This window comes from Myotis davidii, unplaced genomic scaffold, assembly GCF_000327345.1.
Source record: "Myotis davidii unplaced genomic scaffold, ASM32734v1 scaffold663, whole genome shotgun sequence".
Classification (NCBI taxonomy): domain Eukaryota; kingdom Metazoa; phylum Chordata; class Mammalia; order Chiroptera; family Vespertilionidae; genus Myotis; species Myotis davidii.
This window is the reverse complement of record NW_006295816.1, coordinates 275585-295005: the sequence shown is the minus strand read 5'-3', so window position 1 is coordinate 295005 and position 19421 is coordinate 275585. Positions and strand designations below refer to the sequence as shown.

At 41.0% G+C, this 19421-nt stretch overlaps 1 protein-coding gene across 1 annotated transcript in view; it reads left to right on the top strand.

The window, feature by feature from the left end:
• Window positions 1-19421, top strand: part of SETD2 (SET domain containing 2) — a 78713-nt gene that overhangs the window by 25947 nt on the left and 33345 nt on the right. Inside the window, exons 7-13 of the mRNA XM_006770565.2 lie at window positions 1824-1947; window positions 2719-2796; window positions 4598-4695; window positions 6476-6602; window positions 8274-8408; window positions 9171-9290; window positions 10664-11326. Coding sequence (XP_006770628.2) covers window positions 1824-1947; window positions 2719-2796; window positions 4598-4695; window positions 6476-6602; window positions 8274-8408; window positions 9171-9290; window positions 10664-11326 — 1345 coding nt within the window. The remainder of the gene's footprint in view (window positions 1-1823; window positions 1948-2718; window positions 2797-4597; window positions 4696-6475; window positions 6603-8273; window positions 8409-9170; window positions 9291-10663; window positions 11327-19421) is intronic.

Here is a 19421-nt window from a genome sequence, read left to right as displayed (position 1 = left end):
GGGACTAATCCAGAAAGTGGAGAGTCCAACAGTATGAGAGCTCAAATTTTGTCATCATTCTAATACATTTCTTACCAAATGATAAGCTTCTGAGGTTGGAAAGGAACATTTAAGTGTTGTTTGTAACGATAGTAATTAGACCTTTCAGGGTTAATCTGTGAGTAATAGATTTTGATGTGTTTGTGATGGATTGCTTCACAAATGCATGTATAATACCATTATAATCCTGTTTGGAGGTTTGCTTTTTTTATATAATGGTTCTTTCCTCATTTGTTAATAACTGCTTTATTTTCTAAACTAAAAGGGTTTAATTTTTTTTCAACTGGCAATTAATTTCTCCTTTAATTAGTACACTGATTATATCAACAAGTTGTAAGCAAATAGAAATTATTTACATTTTTACATTTTAAAAATCTCTGGTTAGCCCTAGCTGGTTTCTCTGTCTTTCCCTCTCTTCCCCTCTCCCTAAAAATCAATGGAAAACTCTATCCTTGGGTGAGGATTAACAAAAAAACATAAGATAAAGTCTCTGGTTAGAGTGAGGGCATATTCCTTTTGTTTTTTTTAAAATATATTTTATTGATTTTTTTACAGAGATGAAGGGAGAGAGATAGAGAGTTAGAAACATCGATGAGAGAGAAACATCGATCAGCTGCCTCCTGCACATCTCCTACTGGGGATGTGCCTGCAACCCAGGTACATGCCCTTGACCGGAATCGAACCTGGGACCTTTCAGTCCGCAGGCTGACGCTCTATCCACTGAGCCAAACCGGTTTTGGCAGGGCATATTCCTTTTGAAGGGGTAAGATAAGACTTCCAGGTGAGTCAGTTCAGGGTGTCTTGGGACCAAAGCATAGAGAAGCATTTGACTACATGGAGGTAGTAATACATGAAGTCACTGATGGGAATGAGCTTTTATAGAATAAAGGGAAGGAGGGAAGAATGAGAATTTAATATTTCAATAGATAATAAAATAAGTAAATAACCAAGGGAAGAACAATCAAGTACCTGAAAGAAGCCGAGGAGAGAAATTAATAATTATTATTGATAAATGCTCGAGAAAACTTAAAGAGAACGCAGCCAGAGAAACAGCATTTAAAAAAAATCCTCACCCGAGTATATTTTTTCCTTTGATTTTTAGAGAGAGTGGAAGGGAGGTAGTGGACTCGGGGGAGACAGAGAGAAACATGAACGTGAGCGAGACACATCGGTCGGTTGCCTTCCGCATGCACCCTGATCGGGGACGGGGATCCGAACCTGCAACCGAGGTACATGCCCTTAACCAGGAATTGAGCCCGAGACCGTCGGTGCACAGGCTGCACTCGAACCTGTGCCAGACCAGCCAGGGCAGAAACCGCATATTTGACCTTTCACGTTGTTTGGGACCGTCGATGGTAAAGGCAGTAGAAGGGCTGCTGTATTTGTTTACGTTGCCTTCTGTTTTTCTGGAACATAAACCTGTACTTTTTCAGGGCTTCCTGGTTTCTTCAGAGGTGTATCTGTGAAGCATTTTTTTCATGATCATGAAAACCAGAGCTGCAGGTTTGTTTTAATATCTAGTTAGAACAAGGATGTGCGTCTTGGCACTATGTATAAATGACCAAAGCTTCTCAGAATCAACGCTCTTAAAAGTGTCCGGAAGGAGGAATTAGCCTGGAGCAGACGCTAGGTGCTTCACACATACTGTTACTTACGTCTTGTGCAATACCAGTTTTACCCGCTTTGGAACATTTCTTTAAATTCACTAATTTTGCTCAGATGTATGTATTTTCCATGTAAGAAAGTGTCCCTAGGCAGAAACTGCTATTCTCTCTCTGTTCCAGGAACACCTTTGTCCTGGAGTACTGTGGAGAGGTCCTTGATCATAAAGAGTTTAAAGCCCGGGTGAAGGAGTACGCGCGGAACAAGAACATCCACTACTACTTCATGGCCCTGAAGAACGATGAGGTGAGCGGCACGGGTGTGTGTGCTTCGAAACAGATCTGGAACTTGCTGAATTCCAAAGGGTTATTGACATAATGGGTCACTGCTCCGCCACTGAGCCACACTGGCCGGGCCTTGTTACAGCTCTTCACAATTATCAGTGCCCCCCGCCCCCACGAGTTTTTGTTTATGTGGGTTATATTTGTCAATATTTATTATATTGAAAATTAAAGCTGAGAAATATTAGACCTTTTCAAAGTAATAAGCCCATTATATTGACCTTTTTTTTTTTTTTACAAATCTCCTTAATACCTGGCTTAATAGAATTTACCTAGATTCTCATATTTGCCTCTCTACATTCAGTCTGGAAATGCAAATCCTAGCGATGGACTCCAGGATCTGCTGAATCTAACTCTGGAGATGGGCCCAGTAGCAGGCGGTCCAGGGCGCTCAGATACGCCAGGTTGAGAGCTGCCGCACTGTGGCATGGGGTGCACTTGAGAATACAGTGACGCACATGACATGAGGTTGGAATACCGTGGGATGTAAGAAATAGCTCAGAGTAGATGAGAGAAGGATAGGTAAAGGAGATGATTTTGACTGTGGTTAAATGTTTATAGTCGTCAGATCTTCCAGGGGACATGGTCACCACTCTGAAGATAAAGAAGTGTGAGAGTGTTTTCTAAAGGAAAGGGGTGGGGAATGGGATTTTACATTTGCCTGATGCCTTTCCTTTGCAGAATGCAAGTATATGTTTAGGTCTCGTTTTTAACTCTTCCTTTTCCCTCTCCCTAGATAATAGATGCCACTCAGAAAGGAAATTGCTCTCGTTTTATGAATCATAGCTGTGAGCCAAACTGTGAGACTCAAAAAGTAAGTTGGGGTGGATTTAGAGTTTGGGGTATTTACTTAAGATTCTATTCTGACCTTTTCAGATTGTATATCAAAAGCACCCAAGACTAGTATTTTTAAATCATTTTTTCCTACTCTATTGTTAAAAGTTTGTATTTTGAAGTAAGTTTAGGTTATGAAATAATAAATAGTGCTGAGATAGTACAAAGTTCTCATACCATCCTTCACTCAAGCTTCTCCACATATACATTGTACATAACCATAATACAGTTACTCAACCCAGGATATACTGTTAACTATTACCTAGTCTAAAGACCTTATTCAAATTTTACCATCTGTCATTTTTTGGGTCTAGTATTTGGTCCAGAAAACTCCAGTTGCATTTAATTCTCACCTCTATTTGCCTATAAATTTTAGATATTATTTCAAAGTTGCCAAAAATACAAAACTAAATTTTGTTTTTATGGAGTCCAGAGTGTGTGTGCACTATTCAAATTTTTAAAAATGTTTTTATTGATTTTTAGAGAGGGAGGGAGAGGGATAGAGAAAAACATCAATGAGAGAGAAACATCAGTGGGCTGCCTCCTGTACACACACACACACACCCCTGCTTCCTACTGGGGATTAAGCCTGCAACCCTGGCATGTGCTCTGTCTGGGAATCGAACCAGTGACCTCTTGGTTTATGGGTCGACACCGAGCCACGTCAACTGGGCCCATTCAGATTTTTATCAGCTCCTATCCAGGTTCCAAATTTGACAGTTGTACTGACGCAATAAAGGGCAAATCAGCCACAAGTGTGAGGGATTCTGTGAGGGTGCATGTGGGCACAGTGCTCCTCAACAGGCCAGGCTTCGGGTCTTGCTTTTCTTCACGTGCTGTGCCTGGCACAGAGTTGGCACTTGATAAATCCATTCATCGGTGGATTTGTCACTTTGAATGTGTCTCATTTGTGTTTTGAGCTTAGATTTAAAATATATAAATAGATTAGAACTTTGGTTCTTTTTTAGGTTAAGAAAACTATGGATCCACTCCCTAGGAAAAATAGATCCAATGGCCCCCCTCTCATATCGAAATAGTGGTTTTGAATCCTGGTATGTTTTGCCTTTGATCTGTGTGCCACTCGACCTTAAATAGGTCTCTTTCTGAGAGCTGGGCCACATCATGAATGGGAGACATTGGTCTGAAATGACTCAGCCTACAGTTCTGGCTCAGATTCGCCTGCAGCTGGTGGCCATATGTCTGGCGGTGAGACTCCAACTGCATGGTGTCCCTTCGTCTTTTTAAGACGTGTTTTCCATTGGTAACATGTTCAGATGGTCTGGAAAGGCACTCTACAGTCGACTTCCATCGCAAATGATCTGGAACTACAAGGCCTAACTCCTGTGTACTAACCCCGTTTTAATTCTTGAGTTTTATGCACCTCCCCTCTCACTACACGCAGCAGTGTCACCACTGCTTCATGAAGGTCAACTTTTGGCATCATTTCCCCCTGGTTCCATACCCCATCTTATCTTAGAACATAATTACTTTTAACATAATGTATCTTTGCTGTGTGGAAATTAGCACATCAAAATTAGTTAAAGTAACAGTTACTTTTATTAGATACAAATTATAGATGATATTCAATCTGATAGTTCATGAAATAAGAGTAGCACTTTAATATGTTAGTTTATGTAAAGAAGAAAAGCTCCCCATTTACCTATTTGGAAAAGCCTTTGTCTTCTAGAGATGAACACGCATAATTAAGGTTGATAATGGTAATCTTTTAAAAAAAGTTTAATTAGTTACTAATTTCTTTCCTTTTACAAACAACATCTCAGTGGACTGTGAACGGACAGCTGAGGGTTGGGTTTTTTACCACCAAACTGGTTCCTTCAGGCTCCGAGTTGACATTTGACTACCAGTTCCAGAGATACGGGTGAGTATTGCTCTTCCTGTGCTGCTGCTTCTGTGGGAGAGTAGACTGTGCAGGCACACAGAGAGAGAACTGATGTGAGCTACTGAGAAGCTACAGATATTACCAGCTCTTACCTGTAGTGGACTTTCAATTTTGTGTTTTTCCTATTGTAAGGCACTTTTGGCCATTAAGGGATATTGTGCCTGAACAGCATAATTTTCCTCCGAACTTCATACTTCATATAACTATGTTTTTAATGTAATTTAAAAAATTTTAATTATAGAAATGTCAACAGTGTGTGTGTGTAAAGAGAATAGCACAATAAATCTCTATTCGTCATTCAACTCACGCTTAATCTTGTTTAATCTATGCCATATTGTACTTGAAAAAAAATTGTTATCTAGTTTTGTTTACCAAAATCAATAAGTAATGAAGTAGCAGTGAATGCCCCAAGCATGTACATTGTGGTTTTACAAAACCCGACTAAAAAGGAACATGGGTCCTTGGAGCAAGCTGATTTCAAGCTTGAAATGCATTGAACTAGGTGATCTTGGATTATCTTGTCATACCAGAAAGCCAGTTATAAAGCACTAGAGACCCGGTGCATGAAATTCATGCAAGAGTAGGCCTTCCTTCCCTGGCTGCCAGCACCGCTTCCCTCTGGCTCCTGGGACCCGGGCTTCCCTTGCATCCCTGGTTTGGTCCTGAAGGACATCCGGTCTAATTAACAGACTAGATCAGGAGGGTCATGTCCAAGGGGCTCAGGAGCTAGCTCAAATAGGCTCTCACTTAGCAGAAGTGGGAGAGTTCCTAGGAACACTTCAGCACCAATAGGGTAACAACCGCAGCAGTTTGAAACACATTATGTAGAATCCTTGAATACTAATAGTATTTTGAAAATAAAATTGCATTCATCGTAATTGATGAGAACCAATTCATGACTTTGAAAATGAATTTTAAGAATTATAAAAGAAAGAAAGAAAGCATTTATTCTGCCTTTCCTAGTGAATTCTACTTCAGGTTTGTTTTTTTTTAAATATATTTTTATTGATTTTTTACAGAGAGGAAGGGAGAGAGATAGAGAGTTAGAAACATCGATGAGAGAGAAACATCGATCAGCTGCCTCCTGCACATCCCCCACTGGGGAAGTGCCCGCAACCCAGGTACATGCCCTGGACCGGAATCGAACCTGGGACCTTTCAGTCCGTAGGCCGACGCTCTATCCACTGAGCCAAACCGGTTTCAGCTCTACTTCAGGTTTAACCAAATATTTGATGAGAAGAAGTTCTTTATAGAGGTTATTTCAGCTGATAAATGAAGTATAATGAACGGTATCACCATTTCACAACACCTCATGGACTAATGTATCTGGGCAGTGGTCTGTTTTTTACTGTCCTCTATACATCTTTTTATAATAATACATTTAGTTGTTCTATGTGCCAGTCCAATATTTACATATAAGTAATAGATATTAAACTATTTAAACAATTTTGTTCTTAGTCCAAATATGTATATGAGCTCTTATTTTCATATATTAGTAAGTACTTTTATAAAATGAAGAAATTACTAATAACCTCTTGGCTAGTTTTGTCTAGCTAATAAAGGAAGATTAGAAAAAGAATGAATATTTTTAAGAAAAATTTTCAGGCTTTGCATTAGATAGTATCAGGTTTTTTTGCAGTCTCAAAATAAATTTTTTTTCTTTAATCAGATTGACCTCTCTCTTGTAATTATTGTATTGGCAACACTTTTATATGGTTTACTTTCACACACTGACATTTCCCCTTTGTTCCTTGAACAGAAAAGAAGCGCAGAAATGTTTCTGTGGGTCAGCTAATTGCCGGGGTTACCTGGGAGGAGAGAACAGAGTCAGCATTCGAGCAGCAGGAGGGAAAATGAAGAAGGAACGATCCCGTAAGAAAGATTCAGTAAGTGGTGTGTCTTTTTTCAGATTTCACCATAGACATTTTAAGGGAGGTAGCTTTTCTGATTGAAGTTTGAAAAGTCAGAACTACAACCAGAGAAATTCAGGATCAGGTGAGATAATCATGGAAAAGAAGAATGAATGATGGCTGTTTTTATTTCAGGGTCACAGGGATTAGAATTGGATATGTTTGAGAAATAATGAAGTCATCTTGAAAACACATGTGCTAATGATTTTTTAGAGACAATAAAACTAATCCTAAGTAAAATTAAAATGTTTCTCTGTTAGCTCACGTAAGGCTGTTCTGCATCCCTAATCTTTCATATTGGTCTGTTTGGTTTGGACCTCTAAAATTTGCAAGTGTTCTGAAAATCTCTGAAAACCCTCTTTGGAATGTGAAGTGAGTTTTGAGAGGTAACAGGCAACGTAAGGAGAAATAGTCTCAAGTGGTCTTTTCACTTAATACATTAGAACCGTAGTTGATAGCCTTTTTCTACCGGACTCACCTGAGTCACTACTGAAGGCAGGAGGTTTCTTGTTACTTACAGAGGCTCTTCACTGGGACAAAGTCTTCTGTTGTTGTTGTTGTTTTGTAAATTCCCCTCCCTTCCCTGAGGATTCCTTTTTCAGAGCTGTGTGTGTGAGCCTCACAACCACCTGTGAATCCTAGTGGGGGGCTGGGAGGAAGGCCTGGGGGCTGGGGAGGTAGTTAGCATATCCCTCTGTGATCTTTTGCAGTTAGCTCATTCCTGGGCTTGTTATGAACCAGCTAGAGGCCCGATGCACAAAATTCGTGCAAGGGGCTCGGCCCTCGCAGCCCCGGCTTTGTCCAAAGGTCATCCAGCCGGTCGTTCGGCTGTTTGGTCTAATTAGCATATTAGCTCTTTATTATATAGGCTACTGTTAAGAATCATAAATGACGTCAATCTTACGGTTTAGATGAGACAGCAACGAACATGGAGTAGATAGAAGTATAATGGTTCAAGATTATGTGATTAAGCCCAAATTAATTGAAAATTAATTATGAAGAAACTAAATTCTATAAGAAGACATAGATAGCAGAAAGCTTTGAAAAATGCCATTTTTAAAATGCAAAAAAGGGGGAAAGTTTATAATAAACACCCACGTTTCTACCACCCAATATTGGAAAAAAACTCTTCAAAGTACTGTGTGTGCTTCAGCTCTCTTTTTAGAGAACATATATAGTGCAGCTGTATGCCAAGCACTATTCTAAGCACTTGACATATTAACTTGCTTAACCCCTTCCCCGGCAGAAACGTGTATACTCGTTTTCACAAAATGTTCTTTTTCAGTCGTCGACGAGTATACTAAGAAAATATGGTAAAAAAATATGGTTTATAGGAAGACGAGTTACAAACTGTTTTCATAACCAGCATCAAAAATACTATATAGAACCAAAATAAAAAAATTAGTCTGAAAAAGAAACGTTTTTAACAAAAAAATTGTTGGGGAAGGGGTTAATTCTCACAATAAGCCCTTACTTAAATAATGTACAGGGAGAAACATCAACATTGATCGGCTGCCTTCTGCATGCCCCCTACTGAGGATTGAGCCCACAACCCAGGCTTATGCCCTGACTGGGAATCCAAAGGGTGACCTCTTGGTGCATGGGTCGATGCTGTTTCATAACCAGATGTTTCCTTTGCTGTGGTAGGTGGATGGAGAGCTAGAAGCGCTGATGGAGAACGGGGAGGGTCTCTCTGATAAAAACCAGGTGCTCAGCTTATCCCGGCTAATGGTTAGAATTGAAACTTTGGAACAGAAACTTACCTGTCTCAAGCTCATCCAGGTGAACACTTTGATATTTATTAATTTATTTTTTATTTCTGAATTTGATGTGGGACATTTAAACTATAGTTCAGAATAAATGAATGAAGAAGGAATAATTCTGATGAGAAGAATTTCTGTTATTTTAAAAATGGATATGTGAGTTCTGCATGACTTTGAAAGCATGTATTCTTAAAAATGGCTTGAGATTTCAGCATAATTTAGTCTGTTAGTAGATCCTACTTGCTTTCTCTCTTTAATCAGAGAACATGGTGAGTTTTCTTGTGCAACAATTCATGATACTTGATATGTTTTTTTGCTGTGGTAGGTGGACAGAGGGCTAGACGCTCTCCCCGTGGTTAGCATAACAAAGCCATTTTAACCACAGGATCTCAAAGCAAAAAATTTTAACAGTAATCTCACTTACTCCAGCTTATCTTTATAGTTTTAGCTTTTTCAATAAAAAGGCTGAATGTAAATTTTTTCTTACTCCTTTAGAATTGGATTTCATTGTAAATGACATATTAATGTTTATATAATTTTCTACTTTAATAAGGTAAAGGTTGACTGGATATATTTTGGGTATCAAAAAAGATTATAATCTCTTACTTTAAAGCATTTTTCAGTTACATAGTTCTAGTTGAGGTAAAGTAGTTTCTAGGTTTTTTGGAATATAAACAAACTCTAGTTTTCTCTGTGGGTCCTCTTTAACATTCTGTCTGGTGTTCTCCACACCCTCCACCCCCCCAACACCCTGCACCCTGCTTCCCTGCCGCCATGAAAGAACACTCACTCCCAGTCTCGCCTGAAGTCCTTTCTGGAGCGCCACGGGCTGTCTTTGCTGTGGATCTGGATGGCGGAGCTGGGGGACGGCCGGGAAAGCAACCGGAAGCTTCAGGAGGAGGTCAGTCACAGTCGGTGCTCTTGAGTCTTAAAGCCACTTGTTGCCTAGGTGGGCGGGATGCGATGCTGTCAGAGACGATGAGTTTAGCATCACGTTTACTGCTGGTGTGAAGTATTTTTATCCCAAGGTCATCCCAGCTATAACCTTTACATGTACTTGTCTAGTATCGAGTTTAAGGGCAGTATTACATAGTTGGGAACTGGGAGAGCAAGATATAGTACCATAGTTAAGTGAAAGATCCCGTCTGTTGCTAAAACCATAGTTCTTTATGTGTTGGGGTTTTTTTTAAATTTTTATTGATTTCAGAAAGGAAGGGAAGGGGGAAAGAGATGGAAACATTAATGATGAGACAATCATTGATCAGCTGCCTCCTGTACGCCCCCTACTGGGGATCAAGCCCACAACCCTGGCATGTGCCCTTGACCAAATCGAACCCGGACCCTTCCGTCCGCAGGCTGATGCTCTGTCTACTGAACCACACCAGCCAGGTTGCTTAAAACCATAGTTTTAAAAGATAGGAACCACATGAACTCACTTCTGGGGGTCTAAACAATTAGTGAGGAACTGAATTCTGGATGACGAGTAAGAACATTGTGGGGAATAAATGAGTGTTTTAGAAGATCCAGGTGAATGTTCGGTGGTGACGTTGTCAGTGGGGCTGTGATTTACACCTTCCCATGAAATAAATAAATATCTAACGTGGTTCAGATGTCGTTCCTTTTAATCATAATGAAAAGTGGGCAAGTAAGCGATTGTCTGGCCTTGATTCTCCTCCTAGGAGATCTGGCAGCAAGCAGAAGTGGGGAGACCTTGGGGTTTGGGTAGAACTGCAGTGCGGGCTGAACTTGGGAAGGAACTCTTGTATTTAGGGCGGGAGGGTGGTTATTTCTGAATGAAGAGAGTCTTTCCTGGGTGTATCAAAGGCTAAAGAGGTACGTATCTGCGGTTTTTTGAGTCTCTGTGAGACATCATTTAACTGTATGGTTGATACAGTATGGGAAACTTTTTAGAAAAAGATACCCAAGGTGATGTCTGGTAGTTAAATATTTTTAAAAATCTAACCAGGTGGGGAATATTAATATGAATCACTCCTATTTGATGTTGTGAGCAGTCACCGGCTGTACCTGTTATTTTTGCTGTTGAGTCTTATTGAAAGTTGTCCTTCCCTTTGATAGATAAATATTATGACATTTGAATCTTTTTGCGACAACAGAGACTTAGGTCTTAATTTAATAAGACGGTAAAAAAAACAAAGAACAAACAAAAAAAACCCACTGCTCCTACAGAAATGATCTGGCCCCCATCCAGAGGTCTGAAAAGTCAGGTGTACAAAGTGATGTGGTTTTTTTTTTTTTTTTATTGTGTTTAATCAGATTATAAAGACTTTGGAACACTTACCTATTCCTACTAAAAATATGTTGGAAGAAAGCAAAGTACTTCCAATTATTCAGCGTTGGTCTCAGACCAAGACTGCTGTTCCTCAGTTGAGTGAAGGAGATGGGTATTCTAGTGAGAACACGTCACGGGCTCACACGCCGCTCAACACACCTGATCCCGCCACCAAGCTGAGCACTGAAGCTGACACAGACACCCCCAAGAAGCTCATGTTTCGCAGACTTAAAATTATAAGCGAGAACAGCATGGACAGTGCCATCTCTGATGCCACTAGCGAGCTAGAAGGCAAAGATGGCAAAGAGGACCTTGACCAGTTAGAAACCATCCCTGTAGAAGAAGAGGATGAGTTACAGTCACAGCAGCTGCTCACACAGCAGTTGCCAGAGTCTAAAGTTGATAGTGAAATTGCTGGGGAGGCCAGTAAGCTGCCCACCCCTGAACCGGAGGCTGACGTCGAAGTAGAGCCGAAAGAGAGCCACAGCGCGAAGCTAGAAGAGCATGTTGCTGGGGAAACGCCGTCCCAGGACGAAGAGGAGGGCGTGTCTGACGTGGAGAGTGAGAGGAGCCAGGAGCCGCCAGACAAAACCGTGGACATCAGCGAGTTGGCCACCAAGCTCCTGGATAGTTGGAAAGACCTGAAGGTAAGAAAAACAGTTTTGTTCATTTTAACCTGAAGTACTCAAGTTGAGAGTTGCACAAACTTTAAGTAGAATTATCTGCTTTTCTAGCTATACATGTATTTTTGAGAAATGGAATACCATCTTACTATCAGCTAATAATTATAAATGTCTCAAACATATTTTAAACCTTGGCAAGAGATATACCAGCTAAACTAATACACAAATATCCCCTTTTTCTCATTTAGGAAAGTGTATCACAACAGGGAATTTAGTAATTCAAGTGCTCTTCACAGTGAAAACAAAAACAAAAAATCCTTTGAGTAACAAACGTGTGGTTCTACATTTGAAAATTCTCTGTAAAATTCTATGGCAGAAAACAAAGAATGTTTTGGATTAACTGAAAAATTAATTTAAATGAAAAATTAAGTAGAAAACCAAGGTTGTATAGCACCTTTTCATAAAAAATGATTTAGCATAAGTTTCTGTTCCAGTAAAACAACTTTATATGGAGCAGCGCTAGTTGGTATTCAGTTCCAGTGTTATGTCTGAAATATACCTGTCTTTAAATGCCTATTTCTTTAGAAAAAATACGCTCTCTAGCGGGGAAATGGAGGTGGGGAAGCCTTGTGCTTAGACATCATCTCCTGTTAAAGGAGGGAGCAAGGTGTGCAGGGTTTGCTTCGCAGAAAACCCGCTTGGCTCTTGGATAAACGGATGTACCAGGATGAGCCTGGGAGAGATGTGGACCCAAGGCATCTGAATCTTGGATCCAGGTCTTAAGGGTCCTGTGGGAACAGTTTACGTTTCTAGCTCCTATTTTCTGTTCCTCCTTTCTTCTACCAGAGGGGAAGCATCCAGGTAAACCAGCAGTACTTTTTCATTTGCAGCGAGATGGATACCTGAGCCCTCCCTGCCCCCAGTTACGAGGACAAAGCTCACCTAGTAGGTCCTGTGATTTGAGCCGTAATGGAACTGCCTTACACTGAGCAAAATGAGTACCTCAGTATTCCTGCTCCGTGCTTATTTTTGGGTTTTGCATTTTGTTGTGTCAGGACCCTTCTTGGAGTATGGTGTGGTTTCAGCTCATTTACCCATTTGAGCTCTACTCATGCTACTCTTCCATCACTTACAGTCCAGTGTAAACTCAGCCTTATGAAGTCTGATCTTGTTATAAATCTAAAAAGAAGGATTCATAATAAGTCTGCTTATGACACAACATGTGAACTACAGAAATTGGAATTGCAGTTAATTGAAAGAGATGCTGGGACAGTCGCTTGGGTGGACCTTCATTTAAGGCCCGCTTTTACTTTATTCTTCCCTGAAAGAAGTGGTTTGTGTTTAGAGCCTGTGTTACGCTGGCTCATAGGGAGCTGGAAGTGGAGACAAGTACACTGGTGAACATAGAAAAGGCCTTATACACAGAGTTTTGTAGAGAGAGAAGGGAGTTGTAGCCCCAGCAGTTCATTTTTGCCTGAGAAGTCTCTGATTGATACAACTAAAAAAAAGAAAAAGACATGATTATCATAATTCCGTAAAGCCCTGTCTCTTAAAATCTGGAGAAAGTGAATATTTTTATTTCTCTATATGGTAGGTTTTTTATTATAATTGTAATGGTATGAATTATTCTCTGGGATTTCCTTAACCCAGTTAGAGATAATGTATTTTAAAGTCACGTTCTAGACATACATTTTGAGTCCTACAGAATTACTTCTGCCCGTGCTTGTAATCCCCACTCCTGTCTGAAAGATCAAAGGAGTTGCACAGTGCTGTGTAGCTTGATGGTCCTCTTGACTTGAGGTTTAAAATTTTATTCGTACTTAAAATATATCCTCCTCACTCTTTCTACTTTGGGTTTATCCCAGTTTTTAGCATTAACGAAGCCATTACCTAAATGCTCTTTCTTCAAAGTTGAGTTTGCTCTGGAATCCTTACCCATCTGGGATTGCATTGCTGAGACATGTGTTTGCTTGACTGACTGTGATGTCTTGTTACACGTTGGTGCTAGGGTTCTTAATTAATTCATCTATTCTGTTAACATTTACAATGGTTCTAACTTCAACACGGATTATGGTTGCCTTTAAAAATATTCTTTAGCTAGCATCTAGCAAGAACTCTGAAATCAGGAGCCTGTGATTGAACATTTTAGAGAAATACATTGACTTGATGTGATGACTGTACAGTATATCCGTGCTCTCCCGGCATTGAAAGAGTTAACTACTTCTGTCTGACTTCCACCTATGTGTTCAAGTAGAAAGTAGACCTTGGCAGAAAAGAAAAGGTCTTATTCGACCCGTCTTCACTGAGCACCTGTTGCCCAGCACCGTGTTAGTTGCTGAGGTTAATTCCAAGATCATACTGAAAAGCATTGGCTGAGACTGTGGTTATGTTAGCCACTCCTGGCTTCCCTGACCTGGGCCACCTGCACTTTGTGGAGTGAGTCCCACCTGGCCTTCCTGCCCCTGCATGGAGTGAAGAGCGCAAAGCAGTGGCTTCAGATTCCTTAGTCTTGGTTTTGCTGTGAAGGCAGACTCTGGGGATCATCAACAAATGAGAGGGCGGGAGGGAAGGGAATGAAGCTTCATGAATTACTCTTTGTCCTCCCAGATCTGATGATGATCCCTCTTGTAACTTGAACCATTTCCATCTAGCTTCTCAGGGCAGCAAGGAGCTTGTTAACATCACCAGCTGACCATGTGTCTCCTTTTCTCAACTCCATTTTCAACTTCGTGCTGAAGAAAAACAAGAACCTAGCGTGCATTCTGTGAAGAAACAGGAAGAAGGTTGGGAAGTTGGATGATGCATGAAAAATATAATAGGTGAAAAGAGGACAGAGGTGGTTAACTCATGGCGCCGGCGTTATTTTGGTGCGTCCATTGCCGACAATGGATGTCGTTCTGGGAAAATCCCGACTCCTGGCGAGAGAGGATTAAGTGAGCTGCTTTCTGTGCCTCTGTACACAGGACCCCTGCCCGCCTTGGCTCAAGGCTCACACGTTCTGACTCGTAAAGTAAACCTGAACGAGAAACATCCTCTAGCACACGGCTGCACATGAGCACGCCTTCACGTTCACACGCAAACTCACTGGGTGACGTTTTCAGCAGGGACATGTACATGTATTTCTGTTCGCAAAAGGAGTTGTACATCACCCCTCATGCTGAAAATATACCCTAGACTTCACAGGGCAAAACAGCTGGTTGTAAGTGGTGATTAATTATAACCTTGACTGGAAAATCTTCATTCATTTGGATCATAAGACAAAGAGGTAAGGTTCCTGTGAATTTGGCAGCTTCAGTTGCAATTAAACATCCAAGAGATTGTGATGGCTGTTGATTCCAGAGCCTGTCTTGTAGACCTGTAGGTTACAGGATGTGCCTCTCCTTAAGATGAATTCTGGGTAGTTATAGTTACACCTGGCTTAGATGATTTACAGTCAACATTTTGTAACATGATAAGTTGGACACTTCTTAATGGCCATTCTTATTCTTACCTTTCATCTTTATCTCCAGATATTATCTTTAATTCAACAAACACATTATTTTCTTAGGAATTTAAGCATTAAACTCTCTATAGAAATAACATGGAGTTATCCAACTAAAAGTTTTGAGTTACTCCTTGGAATTTTGATCTGTAACTAGTATTCTTTGTGAAATCTGCAATGCAACATTTCAAAATGAATTTTTGTAATAAATTTTTAAATCCTTAATAGAGGTTATTCTATGTTCATAAAGATCAATATTACATATCTTTATCTTTAAAATGTATAATTGACCCCAAGAACACTATATTAGATACTGGTTCCTTGGTAAAAGGTAAATTGGCTTAAACTTATCAGTAGTCCCTTTGTTATTATTGGATAAATACTTCCATCTAAATGACAGGTTGGCCAAATCTGCTCCACTGCCCATCTTTGTAAATAAATATTTTTTGGGTTTTGTGTGTTTGTTTGTTTTTAACAGCCATGTTTGTTCGTCTGTGGCTGCTTTTTCATGCAGTGGTAGAGTTGAGTAGTTGCTTCATTGACTAGGTGACCAGCAAAGCCTAAAATATCTACTGTCTTCTTTACAGAATAAGTTTGCCAACACTTGATCTAAACAATAAAGTACAGAATGTGGTTGCTCTAAACATTCTGATACTGAATGAAGTCATTTTGACAATTTAGTATTTGGGGTGAGCTCTTCTATTTCCCTAAAGACATAATAATCATGTTTTTATAACCATGAAGTTAAAAAAAGTCTTGACACTATTTAGGAAAAGTTACTTTATTTGGATGTAAGACTGTCTGAGAAGTGGGAGACTATACATTACTAGGAGCCCAGTGACTAATTTGTGCACCTTGAAAGGAACTGTGGGCCATGAGGCTGTAGGCACGGGCACGGGGCGGGGGGGTGGGGCGGGGAGGTCTCGGCCCATCCTCCACACCCATGCCCAACCCCTCCCACCACGGCCCCCAGTCCCCTGTCTGCCGACAGCCCCGCTCCCGCCGCCATTCCATGTGCTGATAGCCCCGGGCACCAGCAGCGGGTGCAAGCGGTGGCTCCGGTTTCGGCGCTGGCAGCAAGTTTGAGCACTGGGTGGGGACCACGGTGCATGGGAGCAAAGAATTTTCAGTAACCACCAGAGGTTCGTCCTGATGACAGCAACTGGCGCCCTACCTTGGTCTGGTGCCCCCGCTCACCTGCTCCACCATCCCACTGTGCCAACACCCGCCATGTTCCCCTCCCACCACGGCCCCCAGTCCCCTGTCTGCCGACAGCCCCGCTCCCGCCGCCATTCCATGTGCTGATAGCCCCGTCAGTGCACGTCATAGCAACTGGTTGTTTGGTTCCAGTTGTCCCACTGTTAAGTCTATTTGCATATCAGCCTTTTATTATATAGGGAAGGATTACTGGTCCGGAAGAGACCTTTAAGGAATATTGGTTTTCCCTCAGGCCAATGATCATGTTAGTTAGAAATGAGAATTTTTGAATATAAATAAGTTGGTGTGATTTAGTTTTATATGTAATCATAATTAAAAAATACAAATTTTCCTTCTGAAATGTTCTTGTAATTTTATTTTTTAATATATTTTTTATTGATTTTTTACAGAGAGGAAGAGAGAGAGATAGAGAGTTAGAAACATTGATGAGAGAGAACCATTGACCAGCCGTCTCCTGCACATCCCGCACTGGGGCTGTGCCGCAACCAAGGTACATGCCCTTGACCGGAATTGAACCCGGGACCCTTCAGTCCGCAGGCCGACACTCTTATCCACTGAGCCAAACCAGGCAGGGCATGCTCTTGTAATTTTCGACATACAGGAAAACTGTAGGCAAACCCTTGTATTTGTCTTCTGCATATAATACACATTTTAGTGACAAGTGCAGGAAAAAAAACTCAGCTTAAAAAACTTTTTTTTTTAAGAATTTGATCTTCTGTACATTTTATTTTATTTTTTAAATATTTTTGATTTCAGAGAGGAAAGGAAAGGAGGAGAGAGAGAGAAACATCAATGATGAGAGAGGCTCATTGATTGGTTGCCTCCTGCACACCCCCTACTGGGGATCGAGCCCACAACCTGGGCATGTGCCCTGACCGGAATCAAACCTAGGACCCTTCAGTCCACAGGCCAACGCGCTACCCACTGAGCCCAACCAGTTAGGACATTTTTTTTTTAGCTTAAAAATTTTTAAACCCTTCACCCAGATTCCCCAATTTAACATTTTACCAAATTTGTCATATCGTTTTTTCTTAAAAAGTTTATCTTCTGCCCTAACTGGTTTGGCTCAGTGGACAGAGCGTCAGCCTGTGGACTCCAGGGTCCCAGGTTCGATTCCGGTCAAGGGCATGTACCTTGGTTTTGGGCACATCCCCAGTAGGGGGTGTGCAGGAGGCAGCTGATTGATGTTTCTAACTCTTCTATCCCTCTCCCTCTATATAAAAAATCAATAAAATATGTATATTTTTAAAAAGTTTATCTTCTCAAGAGGTAAGTTTTACAGATGGACACCTACTGCCCCTAGATGTTTCAGTGTGCATTCTTCTACATGACTTCAGTACACGTATCAAAACCAGCAGATGACAGTGACACAACAGACCTTCACATTTTGCTAGTTGTGCATATAATGTTCTCTACAGCAAAAAAGAAAAGAAAAAGAAAATTTTTTCTGTTCCAGAATCTAACCTGAGATCAGTAGTTACATTGAATTGTATGGCTTTAATATCCTTTATTTGGGAATAGTCCCTCAGTCTTTCTTTGTCTTTTATAACCTTCACATTTTTTACTACTTTTCAGTTTCTTAGAATATTTCTCCATTCTGGCTTGTTAGGTTTTCTTTGGTGTGGATTCGGGTCATACATTCTTGGTTAGAAATGTTACAGGCATATCCGTCCCAGGATGTGGGTTTGTTCCGTTGTTGGCGTTGTCAGCGTGGGTCACTTGGTTAAAGGGGTGTCTCCAGGGTTCTCCGTGCGAAGTCACTGTTTTTCCCTTTGTAATGAAGGAGTGTCACTTAGAAGCACCTTTGGAAAGACGGAAATACTCTGTTTTTCCATCAAATTTATCCATTAGTTTCACCATCCCGTGGATTTGCCTGAGTCACATAATTGTGATGGTTGCCAGATGGTGATATTCTAATCCATCGTTTCTTTTGCTGCTTTGTTTTTTGGTTGCCGTTCTTTTGTAAGCAAGAGCTTTCCCTGCTCTCCCATTTAGTTCTTTATTCATTGATAATGCCAGTTTAGACTCATGGATTCTTGTTTTTATTCAATGAATTGTTATCCATTATTTATTCAGTGCTTAAATTGTCCCTTGAGGTCATTGCTACTGGGACGTCACTTGTAGGATTGTCAGCAGGCTGTAAAAAATACATACGTGTGTCTGTCTGTGCGCACATATAGAAATGAGTGTGTGTGTGCGGGGTGCTTGGCCTCTCCGTCGTTTTTCTTGCCTTCCCTTCTGTTCGTCTGACCCCCCGCCCTCTCCTGAGGCATCTGCATTTCCTTCTGGCTCTCATTGATGTTCCTGTTCTGCCTGCCCCTTAAAGGCGGTATTTCTTGGGGCATCTGAGTTTTCTTTGTCCTGCGTGTGAAATAGGTCCTATCGTCTCTTCTTTGCCATTTTAAATTTAGGTTCTGGACATTTCTCAGATATGTTAACAGCCTCCTATTTGTATTTCCTGCTCCCATTCTTTCCCCCTTTAATTACCCTTCACTAGAGGCCCAGTGCACAAGATTCATGCCCTGGGGGTGGGCCCCTCAGCCTAGCCTGTGCCCTCTTGCAGTCTGGGACCCCTGGGGGGGAGGTGGGCAGCGGGCAGTCAGACATCCCTCTTGCAGTCTGGGGCTCTCGCAGTCCGGGACCCCTCACTCCTCACCACCTGCCTGCAGCAGAGGCAGGAGAGGCTCCACCACCGCTGCTGTGCTGGCTTCTGGCTGAGCCGCACTCCCCCTGTGGGAGCGCACTGACCACCAGGGGCAGTTCCTGTGTTGAGCATCTGCCCCCTTGTGGTCAGTGCGTGTCATAGTGACTGGTTTCGCCTTCTGGCTGATTTGCATATTATATTTTGATTATATAGGATCATGCTGTAGCATTATCTCTCTAAAAACACAGATGTGATCAATAATAGGAATCTCTAGTAGCATCACAGAAACTCCTGTTACTAAAAGAACAATGCCTGTAAGTGTCCGGGGAACTAAATCAGTAGGGGAGGTACTTCTGTGTTTACCTAAGCTTCTTGCCCAATATTTTCACTTAAACACTCAGTGCAAGAGTCACATAAAACTGTTCATATATACAGGGTGGGACAAAAGTAAGTTTGCAGTTGTGAGCGTGCAAAACACAGTTTATTCTTGTATTCTTATTTATTAATTACTGTATTTCCCACAAGAAAAACTATAAACCTACTTTTACCTCACCTTGTTTTCACCTTTTATGTGCTTGTATATGCTGCTCTCTTTGCTTAGAATATCCTTCCTCTTTCTTTCTCTCCCTCCCTTCCTCCCTTTCTTCCTCCCTCCCTCCCTCTCTCTAAAACAAATCAAAAAATATTGTTTTACAACTTTAGAAATTTTCAAAAATATATTTTTTAAAAATAAGTAACATTAAACTAAGTTTTTTAAACTTTTAAATTATCTTTTG